Source organism: Pseudorasbora parva, chromosome 12 (assembly GCF_024679245.1).
Source record: "Pseudorasbora parva isolate DD20220531a chromosome 12, ASM2467924v1, whole genome shotgun sequence".
Classification (NCBI taxonomy): Eukaryota; Metazoa; Chordata; class Actinopteri; order Cypriniformes; family Gobionidae; genus Pseudorasbora; species Pseudorasbora parva.
The window spans coordinates 4,318,090-4,341,182 of record NC_090183.1 but is presented as its reverse complement, the minus strand read 5'-3'; the positions used below and the strand labels follow the sequence as shown (position 1 = coordinate 4,341,182).

General features: G+C 39.1%; 1 protein-coding gene across 2 annotated transcripts; it reads right to left on the bottom strand.

Annotated features, from left to right (window-relative positions):
• Window positions 1–225: 225 nt before the first annotated feature.
• Window positions 226–15,738, bottom strand: keap1b (kelch-like ECH-associated protein 1b). 2 transcript variants are annotated; one of them, XM_067458815.1, is made up of 7 exons: window positions 15,592–15,738; window positions 13,444–14,307; window positions 11,673–11,918; window positions 8,258–8,934; window positions 5,737–5,942; window positions 4,835–5,011; window positions 226–1,393 (listed from the first exon to the last, which is right to left on the bottom strand). In XM_067458815.1, exons 2-7 carry the CDS (start codon window positions 13,753–13,755, stop codon window positions 1,230–1,232), a joined length of 1,782 nt encoding a protein of 593 aa, XP_067314916.1. In that variant the 5' UTR covers window positions 13,756–14,307; window positions 15,592–15,738; the 3' UTR covers window positions 226–1,229. The 2 variants fall into 2 exon arrangements, with proteins under 2 accessions (XP_067314916.1, XP_067314917.1); XM_067458816.1 differs by lacking the exon at window positions 15,592–15,738 and adding an exon at window positions 15,451–15,564.
• Window positions 15,739–23,093: the final 7,355 nt, after the last annotated feature.

The window sequence follows — 23,093 nt, the reverse complement described above, 5'->3', positions numbered from 1 at the left end:
GCCTATATATATTTCAGAGCAGTTTCTCCACTCAAAACATTTTCGTTTAAATAGTATAATGATGTTTGTACTCTACGATAGGGAATCCCTCACTTGTTTTGATTTAAAGCTGTTTAAAATGTAAGGACAGCGTTAATGTTTTACCAAATGCCCCGCGTGCTCCGTTCGAGCGTCATTCGGTGTTTTGTCGCCACCGCGCGACTGAAACAAATCAAGACAAACTACTACAAGAAAACATACGCTTTTAATATACAACATTTTTACAAGGTATTCGATGCTGTAAAATTTACAAAGCAGACTTTAAATAATCCTTTATATTTCATTGAGTGATTTAAATGAAAAAAAGCATCCCTTTAAAAAAAAACTGAATTTGTAAAAATGAGCCCCAGTTGCGTCCATTGAGAGAACAAGAGCCAACATGAACCAAAAGCAAAGGGACAATATTTCAAATAAATACAAGAGAGAGAGAAAAAAAAACTGACTTCATGCAATATACCAATGTACAAAATCCCTGGAAAAGCAGCTTTAATTGTTTTTTTTACAAATACATCGTTTCATCAGCCTGTGAAAATCATCTTTCATTTGAGCAAAAACAACATTGGCATCTAATGCCTTTCTAGGCTGGAAGATATACAGTTAGATAAATCTGGAAACGTTTCACATCTCATTTCATTAGTAAAATCTCTCTTGTATGTGTGTACATCTGCAAAAGCTCTGTTTCGAACAAACTCCTCACCATCAACTACGAGTGCGACGGACATTTTGACATGAAAAAGAAATACAAAATCATCCGAACAGTATAATCAGAGCTGAAAAACTGATTTTCAAGAGAAGTGTTCAGAAGGGTCAGGGTTTGTTTTGGCCATCTCTGTTCACAGTGCTCAAACCTCGGCGAGCGGTTCGAGCCCTCAGACATACTGATGCGGTGGGTCATGGCACTTTATTCGGCTCAGGAAGGAGGTAGACATCCACACGACTGAATCATTTTACAACATCCTGTATAGAACTGGCTGCTGCACGATTAACCTTCACTCAGATCGACTAGTAAGTCAGTCAGACTGCAAGTCAGACTAGTAATACAATACAAAACAGGCAGGAGTCTCAAGGTGCGTGGCGTTCAGAGATCTCCTGGTGCACTGAGACTGAAGTTCTCAGTTTCCTGTGCACTAATGACAGTGGCTGGGAGAGAGAGACAGACAGATCTTTAATGAGCAGAGACAGACGTGGAGCTAGTGTTTCTGACATGGGCTCAGACCCTTTTGGCACGGCTCCATGGTTACGGCCACTCCGACCCCGCTACGGCCAGACGTCATGTTGGTGACCTCAGTCCATGTGTCTGTTTCTGGATCAAAACACTCCACGCTGTCCAGGAATGTGTTCCCATCATACCCACCTACACACACACACACACACACACACACACACACACACACACACACACACACACAGGTTACATCCAGCTGCAGCAGAACGGAATGTCTCTTAAAACTTCAATAATCATCACTAGATCACCCAAAAATGACTGTTAGGGCCAGATTTACTAACAGCTTGAGCCAAGGCAAACCCTCTTTTTCCGTTATAAACTACTGTCAGGATTTACCAAAGACATGCAGTGAAACATTAGGGTTGAAACTGTTATTTTTCAGCTGATCTTATTGTATATGCATTAATAGGAGTTTCTAGCCTGACAAGCCAGACCCACATCAAGATGTTTGGTCTGGAAACACACCATTGACAGCTCAATCCAAGGGGCGAGATAAACGGTTGTCTTTCAAACTCCCTCTGCACGTGATAGGATAGCGCTACACCAACCATAGAAACATGGTGAAGCGGAGCTCGCTGACAGATTGAACATTCACCGTATCCGGTCGGCTAAACTCCGAACACATCTTCCCTTTTTAAGAATGACTTCAGTGCCGCTCTTTGTTCTTTTCTCAGAGAAAAGCTTAACTCCAAGTCTTCCAGAGTCACGGTCAAAGCTGATTCGAAAGACCGCCGTTCGCCAGTTTCTGTGTTTACTAGAAGCACGCAAACGCAACTCGGCCGTCGTCATTATGGCCCCGCCCGCCGACTCTATACATGATGTGATTGGGCAATCCAGATTTTGAGGAACACAGCTCACAATGGTATTGAGAGTTCCTAGACGACACTTGCGGGCAAATTAAATTTGCTGCCGCTAGGGTGCGTCTAGATTTCTAGGCTAAGGAGTTTCCCTTTCACAAGCAAAATTTATGGGAGGAGAGGATTTAAATTGATCATGCAAGGTGATTTACTAAGGTTTGTGCTCACCTGTTTACTGGCGTTTGTGACATTATTTACCGCTCAAGAAAAGCATGTCTTAAACCAGATGCTAATTTGAGCTGCTCTTAGTAGATTGTGTTTGTCATTGTGGAAATGATCCGGCTGCGTCTGTGTTCTTTAATTTGCACGTCGTCAGTAGATCACTCGCTTAACTTTACACTCCCACAATCTTCTGTGCTCATGCTAATTTGCCGTTTAGTAAATCTGGCCCATAATGTGTTCCAGGTTACGTGTAATATGCAACTCACCAATGACTGTTTTAGGCAACATTGCGATAAACCGTAACTCATATAAACACAATATTTTGATTAAATTGATGCGATTAAGCTCCACAACTGTGAAAGTGATTTAATGATTAAAACAAGAACAAATATCTGCCAATGGGTTCATATAAATAAACTTATTCTAGCAATTCAAGTAATTTTCATACCCAATGACAAATATTTGTTCTTGTTTTAAGCATAAACTCACTTAATTTTGATCGTCTTTCAAAGACTTAATTTTCAATTTCTTTAATTTCTTCATTTTGCACGTCAAGTAAAAGAAAATCTTGATTTAAGGATGTTATGAATTTGTACTGGAAAAATGTAATCTGTTTTATTTTCTGGACTCTGCTTTAATGGTTAAATAAAATTGTACAGATTTTCATTCATCTTCAGAACACAAATGAAGATATTTTTAATGAAATCTGAAAGATATCTGTCCTTCCAATGACAGTTTAAGCAACTACCACTTAGACACTTCAAAAAGTTCATAAAGAGATCGTAAATCTAATCCAATTCCAATCATGCGGTTTATTCTAGATTTTATGAAGAGAATTGATCACTTATATGATGAAGGAAAGTCTTACGGTTCGGAATGACATTAGGGCGAGTAAATGACAGAATTTTAATTTTTGAGTGAACTGTTCCTTTAAGGTACTGACCTCTTTTGATTTATTCATCCAAAATTTGACAAATTCTGTGAATTTCTATTATAGAGTCAATTTTTTTATTAATGGATTCTGCAATTACATCCACGTTTTCTGCATCGCTGAAATCATAGGGCCCTAATTTAATGCCATGATATTACATTTAAGACTTTCTTAAGATTTAAGACATTTGTTAGGCCATAAATTGTGGGAGGTCAAATTAAGACCCGCGGAAATCCTGCATGTGTGCATGTCTGTGATGAACACGATGATGTTTTCATGCACAAATTTGTAAACATAGCAGTAAAGGTGACGTCACATTTTTGGGGTCCTAAAAAATTAGCTCATGTTGACAATGTTTTGCACCATGAATATAATTATCACATTTTGATTATCGATTAATGAAGACATTTTAGGCACATCATAGAAAAAAATCCAATGCGTCCATAGAAATGTTGACATAAGTCGATTAAAACAGTGTCCAGTAGCACCGACTATATGAGAGTTATCATTTGTGCTGTGCATGTGTGAATAATGCGGTAAAAATAACCACAATTCGTAGCGAATAAACAGAATAATGAAAATTGCATGTAAACGGGAATGAAGAGGTTCGTCATGTTAATATTTTACTGCGATTAATTCCTTACTATAATCCCATTATTGGTGCACATGTAACTCAGTGTCAATTGTCAAATATTAAAACTAAATAAATCATTTTAAAACGTAGAACGAGACTTGATTCTCTCCATGATGAATTGATGTGATGTTGAAAGTGTATCAATATGAAGAGGAGGGATTGATGACATCAGCTGAAGGAAAGTCATTTCAGAGGTGGAGTTAGTCATTACATTATTATCGCAGATTATGAAACATTTATTCAGACTACAACAGACCTTTGCATGTTGCTGCGAAAGCCAATGAAACCCATTCAAATCACTGATGCTGTTCACCGTCAGGGGTGGACAATGAACCAATTTAAACAGATATTATTAACTTATGCAGTATTGTTCTATCATGGTTATGTCAATTTTTCCCAATCATAATAAGTCATATTTACCCTGAATCAAGTCTGAATCGAATGTAATGAGATGATCACACACATCCTATTGATTTATCCCTTCCAAACAGACTTGAGTTACATTTATTCATTTAGCAGACACCTTAATCCAAAGTGACTTTAAATTAGCAATACATGTGATTTAGCTTAAAGTGCTAGTGATACAAAGTTTCAGACATCGTTCAGAATAGTGCAAGCTAGAACAGGGAAATATTAACGAATAGTGAGAGAACAAACAGGAACTGAATTCCTCAGTTACTGAATCAACATCTGACTCATTGCAACCTTGATATAAATGTATCAAATCTGTGATATATCTGCCATTGCATTGGAAACTGGACCATTATTTGTTCAGCTTTTTAAGTCGTGTTTCCATAAGAATGTGTATATTGTGATAAAGTGTAGGAAGTTTTACAAATTTCATAATTGTGCTCATATTGCCTGTGGCTAACTGAAGTTATCTTTTTGGTTTAGACGGTGTTTCGTGCACTGACGAATCGTTCACAATAAGACTGGAAACATGTCTGTTGATTCTAAACATGCATATGAGTTCGGTAAGCTCTTACCCAGCACATAAATGCGTCCGTGGTGCGCCGTCACTCCCAGCGCGCTGCGTCTGTGTCTCATGGATGATGTGAAACTCCAGCTGTCCGTTTCCACATCGTATCGCTCGACCGTGTTCAGCTGATTCGTGCCGTCATATCCGCCCATCACGTAGATGTAGTTTCCCAGCGCACACACACCTGAACACAGATGTCACATGACTCACAACACATGTCCCTTATCACATGGACGAATCAAAGAACATGTTTTTGTTCACTACAACTTCACATGCAGTTTGAACAATCATAAACAGGATTAATGATCTGCGTCTGATCACTAATATTTAACATCATGGTGAAACTGAAACTGGCAAATACAGATGACTTATAATGCTTTTTGTCATGTTTGGAGCTTGAAGGCTTGGTTAAAAAAAACTGTCATCAATCACTCACCCTCATGTTGTTCTAAAACCTATATAAGACTTCAGAACAAAAATTAAGGAATTTTTAACGACATCTGATATTTCTGTCCCTCCATTGAAAGTCTGTTCACCCACAATCTGAAGAGATCGGTTTAATCCAAGTCTTCTGAAGAGACATGGTCGCTTTATACCATTTGACTTAAGCTTTTATTCACATATACATTGGCCAGTGTACATAACAGAAGCTCGACCTTACTTGTTTGACATGCGAGAACAAACCTCAATGGCTCTTGCGGATGCTCAAACATGCCACATGACATGCATTGGCTCTTGCTTTTGCACTACATGGAAGAATGAACAGGTTTGGAACGACATGAGGGAAAGTAAATCATGACAATTTAGATTTTTAAGTGGCCGTGCACAAAAACATCCAGAGATTTATGCGAACGAGTTTGAGCCACTGTGATCAGAGCATCACGCCTGTCTTTGATTGTGAGATCTCACCGGCACCACTGCGGACTGTGTTCATGGACGCTACACTCCTCCATTCATCTTTCTCGGGGTTGTAGCATTCGGTCGAGCTGAGTCGATGCGTCCCATCGAAGCCGCCCACTGCATAAAGCAGACGGTTAATCACGGCCACACCTACACCAATACGCCGCGTCAGCATGGGCGCCACAAGCTGCCAGCAGTCTCGCTCTGGATCATACCTGAAACACACAACATGAAAAAACTTACTGACTAGTGCTGGGTGCATTCTTACTGACTAGTGCTGGGTTAAAATATACATTTTTATTTAATTCTCATTTAATTTAACCGATATTGATTCTTAAGTCTTTAAGTCTATGCTGTTTTCAGTTGATTAATGCATGAACAAAACTATGTAGAGTGCTTCCCATCCAATTATCTTAATAAGCTTTGGGCTTTGTTACTTTTGACATAAAACAAAGTTGTTATTTTTATTATGAATTTCAAACAATAAATGTGGTTCAGTGTGGTGACGGTTTGTGAACTGATCATCTCTTCCTCTTTACTACTAGTTACAGCACCAATTAAACATAAATAAACATCTAGAGGAATGTTGAACGATACTGAACAATTTACTGAAATGAATCATGTCTTGTCTAATTGCTCAATCAGTGTTTTCGTCAATAAAACAGCTGGAGAACAATGTCACCTAATGTCACATTTACCTCCACATTTACATCCAATGACCATACTGTAACTCTAAAGAGAAGCATTTTGATGAATGCACGCATAATATTTGAATAATGCATCATGAAAACAAGTTACGATAGCCACCATTTATATCTTTACATTTAAAAAAATGAGTAGAAACATAACTGTGATTAAAAAGTTATTTTAATGTTAATATTATAACTCCTTGTGAGTAATTTACACAATGTAACTAACCATATTCATTTTAACCAGTAATATTTTAGTAATGTACTGACTGACAGGGTTCCTTTTATAGTTTACAGCATATTTTTTCCTTGAGAAAATCTGACGTACTGTACTTGATGTATATATCATATTCAAATGAATTGATATTGAACTGACTGTTGAACTGATTGAACTGACAAGTGGGACATGAAAAACACGTACACATGACATTATTTATCACCACAATAAATATCATAAAAGCGAGTGTTTCTGTTATTATTTGAGCTATGGCTATTTATGGCTGTGGATCAGTCAATCAGATCACATCTTGAGGAAGTAAAACACAACAGACCTGTAACTAATTTACCTGAGTCACACCTGACAGACCGACGTGTATTTTATAACTCCAGTCTTGAAATATCTATTAATAGCTGGTTCCACTTGCTTTAACTCACAGAATAATGCTCGTCATATGGAGTTCATCACTAATCTCCATAAACATCACAAAGGAAGTGTCATAACAGGTCATTGTTATGTGGATGCAAAGGGTTTTAGGTGTTTTCTTGATCCGTCACTACATCCTGTAGTGGAATGTAGGCGGCAAGATGAAGCTGATTTTAACATTTATATTTAGTCTTTTCCCTCCAAAATGTTCATTTTTAGCAGTGAGAAAACTGATTTGTTGTCTACAACATGGAAAAAACTCTGTGAATCAGATGTGGGAACGCCCACTAGTGTAAACGGGGATTAAGGGTGTTCTCACACTAGGCACTCTGAACCGTGCCCGGGCGTGTTTGACCCCAAATCCTGGTTCGTTTGACAAGTGAGAGCGCACCAGTTCGTGCCCTGGCCCGATTGGAAGAGGTGGGCCAGTTTGTGGTTCGGTTGGGCTTGAGTTAACTGTGCCTAGTGTGAGTACACCTAAAGGGTTAGTTGACCCAAAAATGAAATTTATGTCATTAATGACTCACCCTAATGTCATTCCACACCCGTAAGACCTCCGTTCGTCTTCAGACACAGTTTAAGATATTTTATATTTAGTCAGAAAGCGCATGCAAGTGTATGCACACTATACTGTCCAATATAGCATGTTCAAAACGTATGTCAAAAGAGGTGCGTGCAAACGCGGCACATGGATTCACTATTCCGACCTTATACCATTGTGTCATTTCAGTTGATTTTGATTGATATGTGCGAGAGTCGAGAGCGAAGACTGCGATCATTTTGAAGACAGAGAGAGTGCGCGCGCTCTCTGCTTGTTCTCTGTCACTCAGTTAATGTGCGCCCTGTCACGTGCATTAGTAATCTACATCAATTTATAAATCAAGAATTCATCAAATAAGGCTTTGGCGGGACAAAAATTTGTTTTTGCAGCTACCCAAAAAAATGTAATGTAGGAAAAACCCTGGTTAATGTTAGAGGTCTTTAATGTTATGAGAAGTGTACATGTTTTCAGTTCATTATGAAACTGGCGGGTCAAATTGGTGAACCATCAAAGCCTCGGTAATGGGAAACACTGCATGATTACTGGAAAAAGTGTGAACTGCTGCAAAGGGATGTTGGTTTAGTGTGGAAGAGATAAAACACATAACAACACAAGCCGAAGAAGATAACAAGCACCGTGATATCTGCCCTATCTCACCTCTCCACACTGTTGTGATGGACGCATCCGTGAGAGCCACCCACTGCGTAAATCATGCCGTCTATTACGCCCACACCGATGCGATTTCGCGGGACGCTCATGGGCGCGCAGGGCAGCCAGCAGTTATTCATTGGGTTGTAGCAGTCCAGCGTGTTGGAGTCCATGTTGCCGTCCGGAGCGTTATTCCTCCCGCCTACCGCGTACAGCAGACCGCTGATGACGCACGCCGCCAGCCCACTGCGAGGCACCTGCAGATCGGCCAGTCGCAGCCACGCACCTGTGCAGGTGTTAAAAGCCTCTAGGTAGCTGAGCGACTGCCGGAAATATCCGCCGGCCGTGTAGATAAGCTGTGGGACTTTAGGCGTCCTGCAGGGAATGACTTTGGTTGGCTTGTGCAGCGTGAGATCCTGGAAGATCTGGGACAGGTAATCTTTACTCTGAGCGTCCCACTCGAAGTGCTCGAGTTGCCGGCGAAGGAAGTTGGGTGTGAGAGAGTGGCAGCGGACGGCCTGCAGCAGCGCCTGCACGTATGGCCGGCGGTTCTCCCGGTCGTACTGAACCCACTCCACGCATGCATGAAACACTTCGGACTCACATCGCACGTTCAGCTCGTCGCGGCTGATCAGCGTCACCAGCTGACAGTGAGTAAGGTTGAAGAACTCTTCTTGCGTAGCCACCTGAGAAAGACACATGCATTCACATTTTTATCTCATCGCATTTAAGGCCTACTCACACAATGGACAATGACTATAACGATAGCAATAAATATATAAAGTTGCTCTCAGACTACATTTATTACAATTAGTTTTTTTTTCCACAGCTGATTAGGATAAAATATTGACAACCAATCAGAATCCATCCTGCTTTAAGAGCTCGAGTATTTAAAGTTGCAGATGACGAAACTGCAGCGTGCTTAGAATAAACCGAACGATATCTGGTGTGGATGCTAATAAAGTTGTTGCTATGGTTAGTCGTACACAAAAGTTTACACACCCCTTGAAGAATCAGCAAAATGTAACAAATAATAAATTACAACAAAAAAAGAGGTGATCTTACAAAATGCATGCTATTGAGATATTGTTCATACATATAGTCCACAAGACAAAATAGCTGAATTTATAACATAAAAAAATGACCCTGTTCAAAAGTTTACATCCTTGATTCTTAATACTGTGTCGTTCCTTGGATGTGTGTGTTTTGTGATGGTTGTACTTGAGTCTTGTGTTTGTCATGAGCAGTTAAACTGCCCAAGGTCCCCCAGAAAAATCCTTCATGTCCTGCAAACTCTTCAGTTTTCCAGCATCTTTTGCATATTTGTACCATTTCCCGCAGTGACTGATTTTGAGATCCATCTTTTCACAATGAGGACAAACCGTGGCTTTTAATGCATCATATTTCCCTCTAGAGCATCTGTGAATGTTTGAACCTTTTTTTAAAAGTCCTTCAGTCGTCCTCAGTGTAAAAAGATGGATATTGAAATCAGTCACTGCTGGAAATGGTTCAAATATGCAAAAGATGCTGGAAAACTGAAGTTTGCAGGACCTAAAGGAATTTTCTGGAGAACATTGAGTAGTTTAACTGCCCAGGACAAACACAAGACTCAAGAACAGCGGACTATATGTAAACATGTGTTATGCACAATATCTTATTCAGGACAAATAACATGCATTTTGTATGATCCCTCTTATTTTGTTAAATTATCCTCAGATTCTGCAAGGCGTGTGTAATCTCTCTTTAAAGGCCCGTTCACTTACGTAACATGAGTGTAAGTGAATGGTGACAGAATGTTTACTAAAGGGTGAACACCATGATGAGGAATCAACTTATCTTTGATCATTTGAGATCACAGTTCATTGTACTACGAAACATCCTGTGATAACTCAAAACTTCCTCTTCCCAAAAACTGCATTTACCAAAACTAAACAGCAGAAATGGCTCATTTCAACATATGGAACTTAATGAAAAAATTAACATGACCATCCCCATTAACACGCCAGGAGGAAGCAGGAGAGATACTATTGTTCCTGAACAGCAGAAGAACATACGAGAAGTCTCAATATGGAAAAGTGTGAGCAGTTCCTGTCAAAACTAGACTGAACATGTGATAGGCCAGCCAAACATAACGGAGGCTAACAACCGGTACAAATGCAGAAATATTCTGATTAACCGTGAAGCCGGTGACAGGTAGGGATGGGTATCGTTAAGGTTTTAACGGTATTACTACTCTTACCGATACTGCTTATCGGTCCGGTACTTTAACGGTATTTTTATTGGTACTTTTTGAGATTTGATATATATATATATAATATATATACACACACACACACACACACACACACACACAATTAACAAAAATACACAGCCTACACATGCAGTGCTTTCATTTCAGGAAGAATTCTACTAATCAAATGTAAAATAACACTGTTCATCATAAATAGCCAAAAGAATGCTTATTAAAGCTGAAGTTATTCATGCAAGAGCTGTGAGGGATTTTCTCTTTGCATTTGGTTGTTTAATTCCCAGTAATTCGTCAGCATGTTTATTTACACTGCTGCCTCTTTAAGACAGATGTGCAGATCTATAGGCGACTGATAATAGGCAGATGGACTATATTTTCTCCTGACTATATCCATAATAACTACGTCCATTTTAGACACAAACTGTGTTGTGTTTAAGAGACTCTCCAAGCCGGTCATTTTGACAGATGTTTGTGTACATTTGATCGTTTAGACGCGAGTGTGAAACCGAAAGTGTAATTTGCTCGTCTCGTTGCGGCTGTTTCAGAGCGCGCGCTGACTTGGGAACAATCTCTTGCGCACATTTTTGTGCATTTAATCGCTCTTTTTATTATTAAACGCGTCCCACAATTTACCAACAGTAGCTAGACTGTATTTTACAACATTCACTGATCGTGCTGATTCCGTTTGAGTTTGGAGAAATGACAACGTAGGCTAACGTTACCGCTGCAAAGGGAATTAAGTTGGGCTAGACATAAATATTATTATTATAATCTTTGGAAGACAAAATCTAAAATAAAAGCAGACTATCACAGATCTAAAGTGTAACCAGGCTACGTTTGAATGTTTGGTTCTGTCCTCGGCTGTCGTATGCGGAGCTGTCCTCGGCTGTCGTATGCGGAGCTCTCTCTCTCTCTCTCTCTCTCTCTCTCTCTCTCTCTCTCTCTCTCTCTCTCTCTCTCTCTCTCTCTCTCTCTCTCTCTCTCTCTCTCTCTCTCTCTCTCTCACGTCACGTGTATTTTCAAAAGTACCGACAGCAGAACCGATAACGTCCGAACTTATCGATACAACAGTCTTTCAAAATTCAGCCCCGGTGCCCTATTAATACCGGTTTTCGGTACCCATCCCTAGTGACAGGTCCTGTCGTACAGGCTTATTAAGAGGTGTGTGTTACTGACCTGGCTGAAGTTCATGTAGATGTATTCTCTGGCCTTCTGATGAAGCTCCATACAGCCGATTTGCTCAGCAAAGTTAGCGATGCCGATGGCGTTGCTTGGGTCGAGCTGCTGCATGAGGAAATCACAACAGGCCTTCACCACGCTGTCGATCTGGTACATGACGGCCCCGTTCATCACATGAATCACACACTTCTCACCAACAGAGATGCTCGCAGTGTACGCAAACTCAATGAGCCGTCCCATGACCTGAAAACAACAACCAGCCACATTTACAGATAAAAGTGCATTACGTAGTAGGATTACTGATTAAACATCTGATTATGGTTATCTAATTGCAATTATAACTGAGCAATAATTGTGCATTTTAAGTTAATTCAATCACATTTTAAACTTTTCTGATATCCTGGACATAGAGATTAAGTAAAATGTAAGTGTCAGTCATATCGAGACTCCTGTGAAACTCCAGCTAGTCATTTCACTCCCACAGAACGCAGGATATTTGTTTTATTTCAATCACATTCTGTTATACAAATAAGGGAAATTTAAGCCTTTAAAGAAATGCCATACAATGCGAAAATATTATATTATATATGATGCGAAACAAAACATTAAATAAAAGCCCTGCACTGATGAACAAAAAAGGTAACTGTTAATTAGAGCTGCACGATTCTGTATAAATGGAAAAATCATCATCGTTGCCTTTTTTTTTAATTGAAATCCTGATTCTAAATAAACAACTAAACAAAATAACATGTAATTTACTAGAGGTTCTGAATGTTAATAGCTGCAGCCTATTTAAAACATTTAATTAATAAGATTAAAAAAAAATCAGTTTAAATGAATGATTCAATGAATCGCTAATAAAGGCTTCACTTGTTTCATTACTGGATGAATCAGTATTTTTGAACAAATCTGTTGAATGAATGATTCGAATGACAAAAACATTTTTAACAGTCACTTGTCGCCACCTACTGGTGTAACTATGTAATTGATATAATCTTTATGTGATGCATCAGTACTTTTAAAAGTTTATTTGATCTATCAGTGTTTATATACATACTATTAACTTTAATTTTTAATAAATTTTTGTGATAATTTAAATTATCTTAAGACAGAAATAATGATACTGTGTTGTTCAAAATACAGTTTCATACGTATACATGACAACCGCACTCTCTGGGTCATGCCAATGTGAATGTTCGCTGTGATTGTAATTGTTAAAGGTTTAATAGATATTGCCAAATCATTGTCATTTAGGAATAATATCACAGGTGTTTAAATTGAAATCGCAATATTTTAACATTTAATTGTGCGGCTCTATTGTTAATCGCAATAATTTGTATGAAAATACCCAGTCTATTCTGACGATTCAAACCCAGCCTGATCTGCCGGCGATTTAATTTCGCCCTGCAGCTCAGTCTGGAAACCTGTAAATTCATTTCTACTGCTTGTTACACTTTTGCGGGAACTAATCGGATACTGGTTTATCCATCTGGCTCGCTATTTGCAGGTTTAACATGACGGATATCGAAATGATGTGCCGTTGCCTGTTGATCATGCCTCTTGTGGTCTGATTGGTTGAAGGACTATCCAATTGCATACAGAGTCATTTGAATAATGGTGGTTGCTCATGCCTCTTCTGCAGTAGAAAATACAGAACAGGCTCCCCAGACCAATGTTCAATCTTAAACTGAGCTTAGTCTGGTGATAGGCCAGACAATCGTCTACATACAATTCAAGACAATTACAGGCCTTGCAACACAACTCATACCTTGGGGTGAATCCCCTCGATGGGCACCACCTCCATCCCACACTCCTTCAGCCCATTGGTGAACATGGCACGAAACACTGGCGAGGATGACGCCAACACCACCTTATGAGCCACGAAGTCCACAGCCTCAAGATCGTTGTATTTGACCCTCAGCGTGACGTCGCACAGCTGCCGCTCCAGCCGCAGCTCGTTCATGATGATGAAGGCGGCCGCCGTGTGGCTCTCCAGCGTGTAACTGAACACACGATGCCCATTACGCTCTGACGGCGTGACCTCCGCCTTGCACTCCGTCATCCCGGACGCCGCGTACATCCTCACCGGCCGCGGTCCGGCACTCGCATCCTCGCTCGCCAGCGCAGGTTGAACGGCGTCAGATGGGAGATGGGTGAGTTTTACAGGGTCTTACGGCTCACTCAAGTGAAACGTGCTGTTATAGAGGTCTATAATCTGCTGATAGTTTAGGTCTGTGAGACTTCTCCATTTTATACGCAATCATTTTGATTTGACAGGGGAATTTATGAACAAGGAAGAGCATAAGCTCCCTTCAGCTGAGAAGTATCCAATGAGTATGTTGCTCAAATATTTGTGTCTCTTCCTCAAGGAAGGAGGAAAAACTTCTACAGCATGTGAAGTGAAACCGTCTCTCTGTGCAGGTTTGACCTCAAGGTGAAGACAAATGAGTTTAAAAGCAGCCTCTGAATCTAAAGGCCAGACGTCTCTTGACTGTGAAAGTATCTTACTGTTTTTGTGTCAGAATGAGACCCATCAGTACAATGGGAAACGTGTCATGTGTGTCATTTAGTCTCTCAATATCCTTTCATGAGTTTAATGGTGTTGATTTATTTTTACTGGTGACTAGGAGTCCTGAAAAAAAGAAGAAAAGAGATATTTAAAGCCAAAATCTAGAAAAATAAGAAACACATCACACACAAACAAACTCAACATACTAAGGTACAAAATAACCAATTAAGCTCACAGAACATGTCCTTAAAAAACACATTAGTAACTGATTTGTATTACATTTTTATATAACATTAAATAGAAGACGAGGGCTGTCGTATCATTTTATTGGATGTAAAACCTCTGACATGAGCAACTAAAGGGTTTTCTTCTCCGATAATTATATTGCTATACTACGGATGCACAAGTACACTATTTAAATGGTTATCAGCACAGTTTGTCTGTTGTCAGAGACCTATCAGAAGAGAATCAATGATCCAGAAAGAATCACTCAGCTGAAGAGCAGGCAATCAACTTAGTTAAGACTTGGTTTTAGTTGGGACTGTATTAAATCAACTGTAAGTCTTTTCAGAGATTATCATAAATGTTAAATATAAATATACATAACAGATCTGCAGCATGAATGGCAAACTTTACCAAACAGCCGAACGTTTGAGAAATCAGAACAGATTTAAACACGTTTAGGGTTCTTCATTGAGACTGTTTACAGTGAAAGTGTTTACTATCACAATCAACACATTCAATCATCCGTTTAATAAAGTTGGATCTAAATTCATATTTTACTGATAACCTCTCTAACATACATTCATCATAAAAAAGCGCACTTTAAGTCTGAAATGTCAACATGTAAACGCTGATGGGCCTGAAATCCCCGAGCTGGAGTTTAAATTCTGTCCGCCCTCCAGCCGCTCAAATGCAGCAGCAGCGCCGCGACTCGAGAAACTAATTTACTGCGGTGAAATGTACTTTAACATTACAAGCTTTCGTCAATATTCAAACCATTCTTTGCAAAACGTCCCGTATGCTTAAATTATTAATCATAAACACTATAACAGTTAGTTACAAAACATCAACACTTGATAAATATACAGCGAAAAACAACTAAAGGTGACAAACTGCTGTGCTGTAAAAGTGTTGTTATTATTATTGCTCAAGCTTTAACGTTATAACAAAACACAACGAAAGCCTGCAAATATCTCTCAAGATTATTAAACTTCATAATAATTTGATACTCATTTATAATCAATATAACCAAGCCATAATCACCATTATCGTAAACACTGTCAATCAGGAGTTTGAATAACGTATATCAACACGCGCATCACAGCGACACGAAATAAAATCACATTTCAATAATTTCGTTTAAATCTAAGCAGAAAGACTAACACAGTGAACAAAATCTCTTACTAAGCACTTGCAGATCATCGGAAACGGCTCTCGGTGACGGTGACAGTGTGTGTGTGTTGTGTGTTATTGTGTACTTCAGTGTGTGTGTGCGCGTGTGTATGTGTGTGTGTGCGTGTGTTTCGTACTCAGAAAGCGAAACTCAGCGTGACTAAGCACAGCCGAGGAACGCGCGCTCCCGAAAGCCCGTGAACGCGCTAACAGCGTTCATACGCCAGTTAATCGAGTGATCGATCATAATTACTGCTCAACTGTAAATTTTATTATGTACTAACGTTACTGAATTAGGTTTAACCAAAATGTTGTATTATACGAAATATGATTTTAAACCCAGAAACAAGTAGCTGAAATGTGTTGACTACTCTTGATTGAAACATCAAATCATCATCATCATGACATTTATCGGTCGTCTGTGTCTGTGTGTGTGTGTGTGTGTGTGTGTGTGAGAGAGAGTGAAGCTGCTCATCAAGTTATGCTGGATGAAGCAGTATAGAGCATGAGCACTAGATGTCGCTACACGTCAATAAAAACTGCGTGCGCAGATCCGTTTTGATGATTGCGATGAAACAAGGCAGGGGTCCCCAAACTCGGTCCTGGAGGGCCGCTGTCCTGCAGAGTTTAGCTCCAACCCCAATCAAACACACCTGAAACCGCTAATCAATGCCTTTATAGGACCTAGTAAGACATTGATCAGCTGGTTCAGGTGTTTGATTGGGGTTGGAGCTAACTCTGCTGGACAGCGGCCCTCCAGGACCGAGTCTGGGGACCCCTGCCGTAAGGCTTTTTTTTGGATATAAATAAACCGGCTTGGTTTCACACAGACAGTTCTTAGATTAGGCCAGGATTATGCCATAGTTAAATTGGGACATTTAAGTAGCTTTGATAAACATGCCCTAGAAAAAAAACTACTGGTGTGCATCTTGAGACAAAACAATGGCACCATGTATTTTAAGATAAATTGCTTTCAGTTCAGACAGCTCAAATATGCACTTTAGTCTGGGACTAGGCATAGACCTTGTCTGTTTACCCTTTATCAGTAGCCTAGTGATAAACAGGACAGAAAGTATTTATGCTGATTTTGAGCAGAACAGTATGGAGTTGATTTGTGCCAAACAAGTCAACTGATTTGTGTTTTGTACTATACATTTGTTCTTGTCAACAGTCATTTTCTACTTGTTCAGATAAATTAGTATATGTTTATGCTGTCTGTTTATGTCATCTTGCTATGACATCTTGCTAATTCTACTTGCTATGTCATGCTGAGAGAGGTAAAGTTAATTTTAGGTGCTTTATGTCTACAAATTCACCACAGTGTAAAACAAAGCCCAATAATCCATTGCCCTCTAAACATTGATTTGATTGGATTATTGGGCTTAATTTTGAATGCAATTACTAACGAGGGGGAACGACATAGCAATACTACATAGCAAGAGGACAGTAAAAACGACATAGTAAGATGACTGTAAAGATAACAGTAAGGACCACATTGCAAGACTAGCAAGACGACAGTAAAAACGGCATTGCAAGACGAGATAGCAAGACAACATTAAGGAGGACATTAAAGACGACAGTAAGGATGACATAGCAAAACGACAGTAAGTACGACAGCAAAACGAAAGACTGCATTAAAGACGACAGTAAGGACCACATAGCAAGACAACATAAACAGAGAGCATACACATAAACATATTAATTTACCTGAACAAGTAGGCAATGACTGTTGACAAGAACAAATACAAAACACAAACCAGTCGACTTATTTTTGGCACAATGGAACCCCATAGTACAAAACCTTAATCTAAACTAGACATGAAAATGTGCAACAACACATGAAGTGTTGGGGCATTACAAGTAACTTGAGTGACATAATCAGATTTCTTTTTCCAAGAAACTAGTAAAGTAACGCATTACTTTTAAAATGTACAACAAATCTGAGTTACTTTTTCAAATAATTAACAAAAGTAACACATTTATCGACTGACAACTCTCGTCACAATGTTTAGAAAAATCTAAAATGAAAAGGCGTGTGTAAACTAATCTTTACTAGGTGAAAAGTCACCTAGAAAAAAAACGCAACACATTGTTTTTTCAAAAAAGTAACTAAGTTATGCAATTAGAGTGAGTAACACACTATTTGTAATGCATTTTCTTTTCATATAAGACTTTTAAGACAAACTTTTCATATAAATTATATATATAAATACCTTATTGAAATATGCCTATTCAAAATCTAAAAAAGGACACATTATCAAAGCAATTAGATGCTAATCTTTTATTTATTCTGACCCACAAGCCTGACAGAAGTGTAGGTGTGTGTCTGCATGTGTGATACACACGTCTGCCTCACGGCCATGGCTTTGTGAGCTGAGCTCGAGGCTTGTGGTTTTGGTGCGTATGGCTCTCTGAAGTGTGTGTGTATGTGTGTTTGTGTGAGACTGTGTGTTTACGGTAAAGAGGGCAAAACTGAGCTGAGTATGTGTTTCCATGTTACTGTGCAAATACCAGCCCCTCTGCAAACTTCCACAGATCTGAACCCACAGCAAACCTTACATGCATCACACATCAGCGGCGTGCTTAGCGGTTAACACACTATGACAAGAAGCACACTGGATGTGATAAAGCGTCAATCCAAAAGGTGTTGGATGACAAATTGTGTAGTGTTTAATTATAGTGACCCTAAAGCATCAACCATATCTAACAGATCTACGGCAAAACAGAAGCAACTAGAAATCAACTAGAGATGAATTCAATGTAAGTATGAAGTGAAACAAGTGCTTACTCATTTAATGCAGAATCATGACTTTCACTGGATCACACAGTGACTGAAGAAAAGGTTCTATATGGAACCTTAAAGGGTTCTGTCAGACACTACTATATAGAACTTTTTAAGTATCCCCAGGTTTTTTATACAGTTTTTTTATGGATTAAAAAGCTCGTAAATATACTTTATCACAAAAAATATATATAATTATTATGCAATAATTTTATCTACAGTCCCTTATCAAAAAATTAGCATATTGTGATGAAGTTCATTATTTTCCATAATGTAATGATAAAAATTAAACTTTCATATATTTTAGATCCATTGCACACCAACTGAAATATTTCAGGTCTTTTATCTAAAAAAAAAAAAAAGCATATTTCATCCGACCAATAAAAGAAAAATGTTTTTAATACAAAAAAGTCAACCTTCAAATAATTATGTTCAGTTATGCACTCAATACTTGTTCGGGAATCCTTTTGCAGAAATGACTGCTTCAGTGCGGCGTGGCATGGAGGCGATCAGCCTGTGGCACTGCTGAGCTGTTCTGGAGGCCCAGGATGCGTCGATAGCGGCCTTAAGCTCATCCAGAGTGTTGGGTCTTGCGTCTCTCAACTTTCTCTTCACAATATCCCACAGATTCTCTATGGGGTTCAGGTCAGGAGAGTTGGCAGGCCAATTGAGCACAGTAATACCATGGTCAGTAAACCATTTACCAGTGGTTTTGGCACTGTGAGCAGGTGCCAGGTCGTGCTGAAAAATGAAATCATCTGCATAAAGCTTTTCAGCAGATGGAAGCATGAAGTGCTCCAAAATCTCCTGATAGCGAGCTGCATTGACCCTGCCCTTAATAAAACACAGTGGACCAACACCAGCAGCTGACATGGCACCCCAGACCATCACTGACTGTGGGTACTTGACACTGGACTTCAGGCATTTTGGCATTTCCTTCTCCGCAGTCTTCCTCCAGACTCTGGCACCTTGATTTTCGAATGACATGCAAAATTTGCTTTCATCCGTAAAAAGTACTTTGGACCACTGAGCAACAGTCCTGTGCTGCTTCTCTGTAGCCCAAAAGTGTCTTGACCTGGGGAATGCGGCACCTGTAGCCCATTTCCTGCACACGCCTGTGCACAGCGGCTCTGGATGTTTCTACTCCAGACTCAGTCCACTGCTTCCGCAGGTCCCCCAAGGTCTGGAATCGGTCCTTCTCCACAATCTTCCTCAGGGTCCGCTCACCTCTTCTCGTTGTGCAGTTTTTTTTGCCACACATTTCCCTTCCCACAGACTTCCCACTGAGGTGCCTTGATACAGCACTCTAAGAACCGCCTATTCGTTCAGAAATGTATTTCTGTGTCTTCCCCTCTCGCTTGAGGGTGTCAATGATGGACAGCAGTCAGGTCGGCAGTCTTACCCTTGATTGCGGTTCTGAGTAATGAACCAGGCTGGGAGTTTTTAAAAGCCTCAGGAATCTTTTGCAGGTGTTTAGAGTTAATTAGTTGATTCAGATGATTAGGTTAATAGCTCGTTTAGAGAAGCTTTTCATGATATGCTAATTTTTTGGTTTTCATGAGCTGTACGCCAAAATCATCAGCATTAAAACAATAAAAGACCTGAAATATTTCAGTTGGTGTGCAATGAATCTAAAATATATGAAAGTTTAATTTTTATCATTACATTATGGAAACTTTATCACAATATGCAAATTTTTTGAGAAGGACCTGTATATGTAAGAACTGACATGTATTTATTGCTTTTTTATTACCAATGTTTGAATAGCTGTTGACACAAAAACGAGAGCTTCTCCAGCTTCCTAGGTTAAATTTTGAAAAGCCTGTAGACTGATTTTTATGTGAAGGTGGACTCAGGTTGTTTTCCTGGTAAAATCAAAAGGATGTGACCATTATAATCCTGAGAGCCTCTACGACACATGAAACGAACAAATGCCATGTTCAGGATCATGATGAAAGAGCTATTCATGTGTCGTGCAAAGAAAAGGGATTCAACCATACACTGAAAAAACAGATTTTTTACTGCTTGTTTAAATTGCTAAGAATCTCTTGAAGCATCAAAAATACACTTTGGTCCAAAAATAACAAAAACTACGACTTTATTCAGCATTGTCTTCTCTTCCGGGTTTGTTTTCATTACTCAAGCAAAGATTCAAACAGTTATGAATCAGCGTATTGATTCATGATTCGGATCGCCAATGTCACTTGATTTCAGCAGTTTGGTAGCCTAGAAATCTAGACGCACCCTAGCGGCAGCTATTATATAAATTTAATTTGCCCGCAAGTGTGGTCTAGCAACTCTCAATTCCTATCTGAGCTGCATTCCTCAGAATCTGGACGGCCCAATCACATCGTGTATAGAGTCGGCGGGCGGGGCCATAATGACGACTGCCGAGTTGCGTTTGCGTGCTTCTAGTAACACAGAAACTGGCGAACGGCGGCGGTCTTTCGAATCAGCTCTGCCCGCGCCTCCGGAAGACTTGGAGTTAAGCTTTCCTCTGAGAAAAGAACAAAGAGCGGCACTGAAGTCATTCTTAAAAAGGGAAGATGTGTTCGGAGTTTAGCCGACCGGATACGGTGAATGTTTAATCAGTCAGCGAGCTCCCCTTCACCGTCGTTGCTCTGGTTGGTTGTAGCGCTATCCTATCGCGTGCAGAGGGAGTTTGAAAGACAACCGTTTATCCCGCCCCTCGGATTGAGCTGTCAATGGTGAGTTTCCAGACCAAACATCTTGATGTGGGTCTGGCTTGTCAGGCTAGCAGTTTGGCAGTTTGACACACAATCCAAATCATGAATCAATACGCTGATTCATAACCATTTGAATCTTTATTTGAGTACTGAAAAGAAGACAATGCGGAATAAAGTTGTAGTTTTTGTTATTTTTGGACCAAACTGTATTTTAGATGCTTCAGGAGATTCTAATTAACCAACTGATGTCTCATATGGACTACTCTGATGATATTTTTATTCCCTTTCTGGACATGGACAGTGTAGTGTGCATACACTTTCATTGAAGGAACAGAAAAGCTCTCGGACTAAATATAAAATATCTTAAACTGTGTTCTGAAGATGAAAGGAGGTCTTATGGGTGTGGAACGACATTAAGGTGAGTCATGACATCAATTTCATTTTTTGGGTGAACTGATTTTGAGCAAGATAAGAAAGGGGGAGACTTTATTGTGTTTAATAGAGTTTAATATTCAATTATGTTGGAATTATTAGAACAATTTAAATTACAGTGGGTGGAGAAGAGTGGAGCATTTGCTTAAGTTGTTGACTTAAACAACCTAACCTTTGGCTTTGCTGAAGGAGCTTTAAATGTTTAGTATTTAAGGTGCTAATGTGTGGTAATGCTAGCTAAAAGTTTGTCATCTAGCTAGTTCAGTACTGCAGTTGTGTAACGTTAAAGTATAGGAAATTGAATTTCTGAATCATGACAGGGAGCTCGAGGCATCCAAACGTGGATTTTTAGTTATTATTTTGTCTCAATAAGCTGGATTTTGGGGTAAAATCATACCCTATTAATTGTATTATTATATATTGTATTGCTATCTCATAAATTAAATATTTATCATTGTATATTCTGCCTAATTTGATGTTTTTAAATAAACACTGACAAAAAGTTTCCGGGCTGGATCCAACTCACAAAAAGTTAGGCTAATGATTATGTTTTAGTTTACTGGACAATTAAATGCAAAAAAGTTGTCTTAACCAGTGAAAAGAAGTTGGTTCAACAATTGTTGGACCAACTTAGTATTAATTGTAAATTTGATTTGTAATTGCAAGTTAACAAGCATACAAGTTGCAACAAGTTAACAATGCATTCTGGGTGCATCATTTAAAACTCATCCACGGCTCCCAGCATGCATTGCGGCATAAAGCATGTCTCCATTGTTGAGATTCATAGGCTGATTCTTGATGTCTGTGAGAGAAAATCTCACAGGAGGTCAAAGTGCTTAATGTACAATTGGTTTTAAACCTTATTCAGCTTTTCTAAATAAAACAGTGCTGGATCGTTTCACCATAATAAAAATAAGTTAATAATATATTGCTTATATTAAAGTCAGTCATAAAAGCACTGAATTAAACCACTACACAATGATTCAATTCTTATTCAGCAGCCAAAAAACACTATCATTAAAAAATCATCAAAATGCTCAATTAAAGAAAACACTAATCACACTGATGGTGAGTGACATAAAAAAATACCAAAAAATTCAACACAAAATCAAAAAAACTCTAAAAGCTCAGTCAGCTTAACAAAATATCTTAAATTGGGAGACATGCGACCTTACTCAGTTAATGGAGTTCAGTGATCTACTTTGTGTAAAAGTTGAGTGAACTCAAAAATGCTGTGCAGCAAGTTGCCTTACAATCCTGGCTGCATGTCAATATCCCTGGATTGCTGAATCTTGGGTATGTTATAATGAACACTATATCGAGACCAGCCTTTACTTTAAACTGATGCATAACCTAGACTCTTTTTGCAAAAACTATAAAGAGTTTTATATAGAACCCCATTTAACCTGCAGCTGTGACTGTTTAAAGAGAAAGTGTTGATCGGAGAAATCAAACGTGTATTCAGTGTAATGGTGACAGATGAACAGAGAATGATTGGCGCTGCAACGTGATCTCATTCACACATACATGAGCTAGTGATATTTCACCAGGCCCCTCTTTGGGACTATATGTAAAATGCATGAACAAGGGTACACATTGTATCTATTATCTTA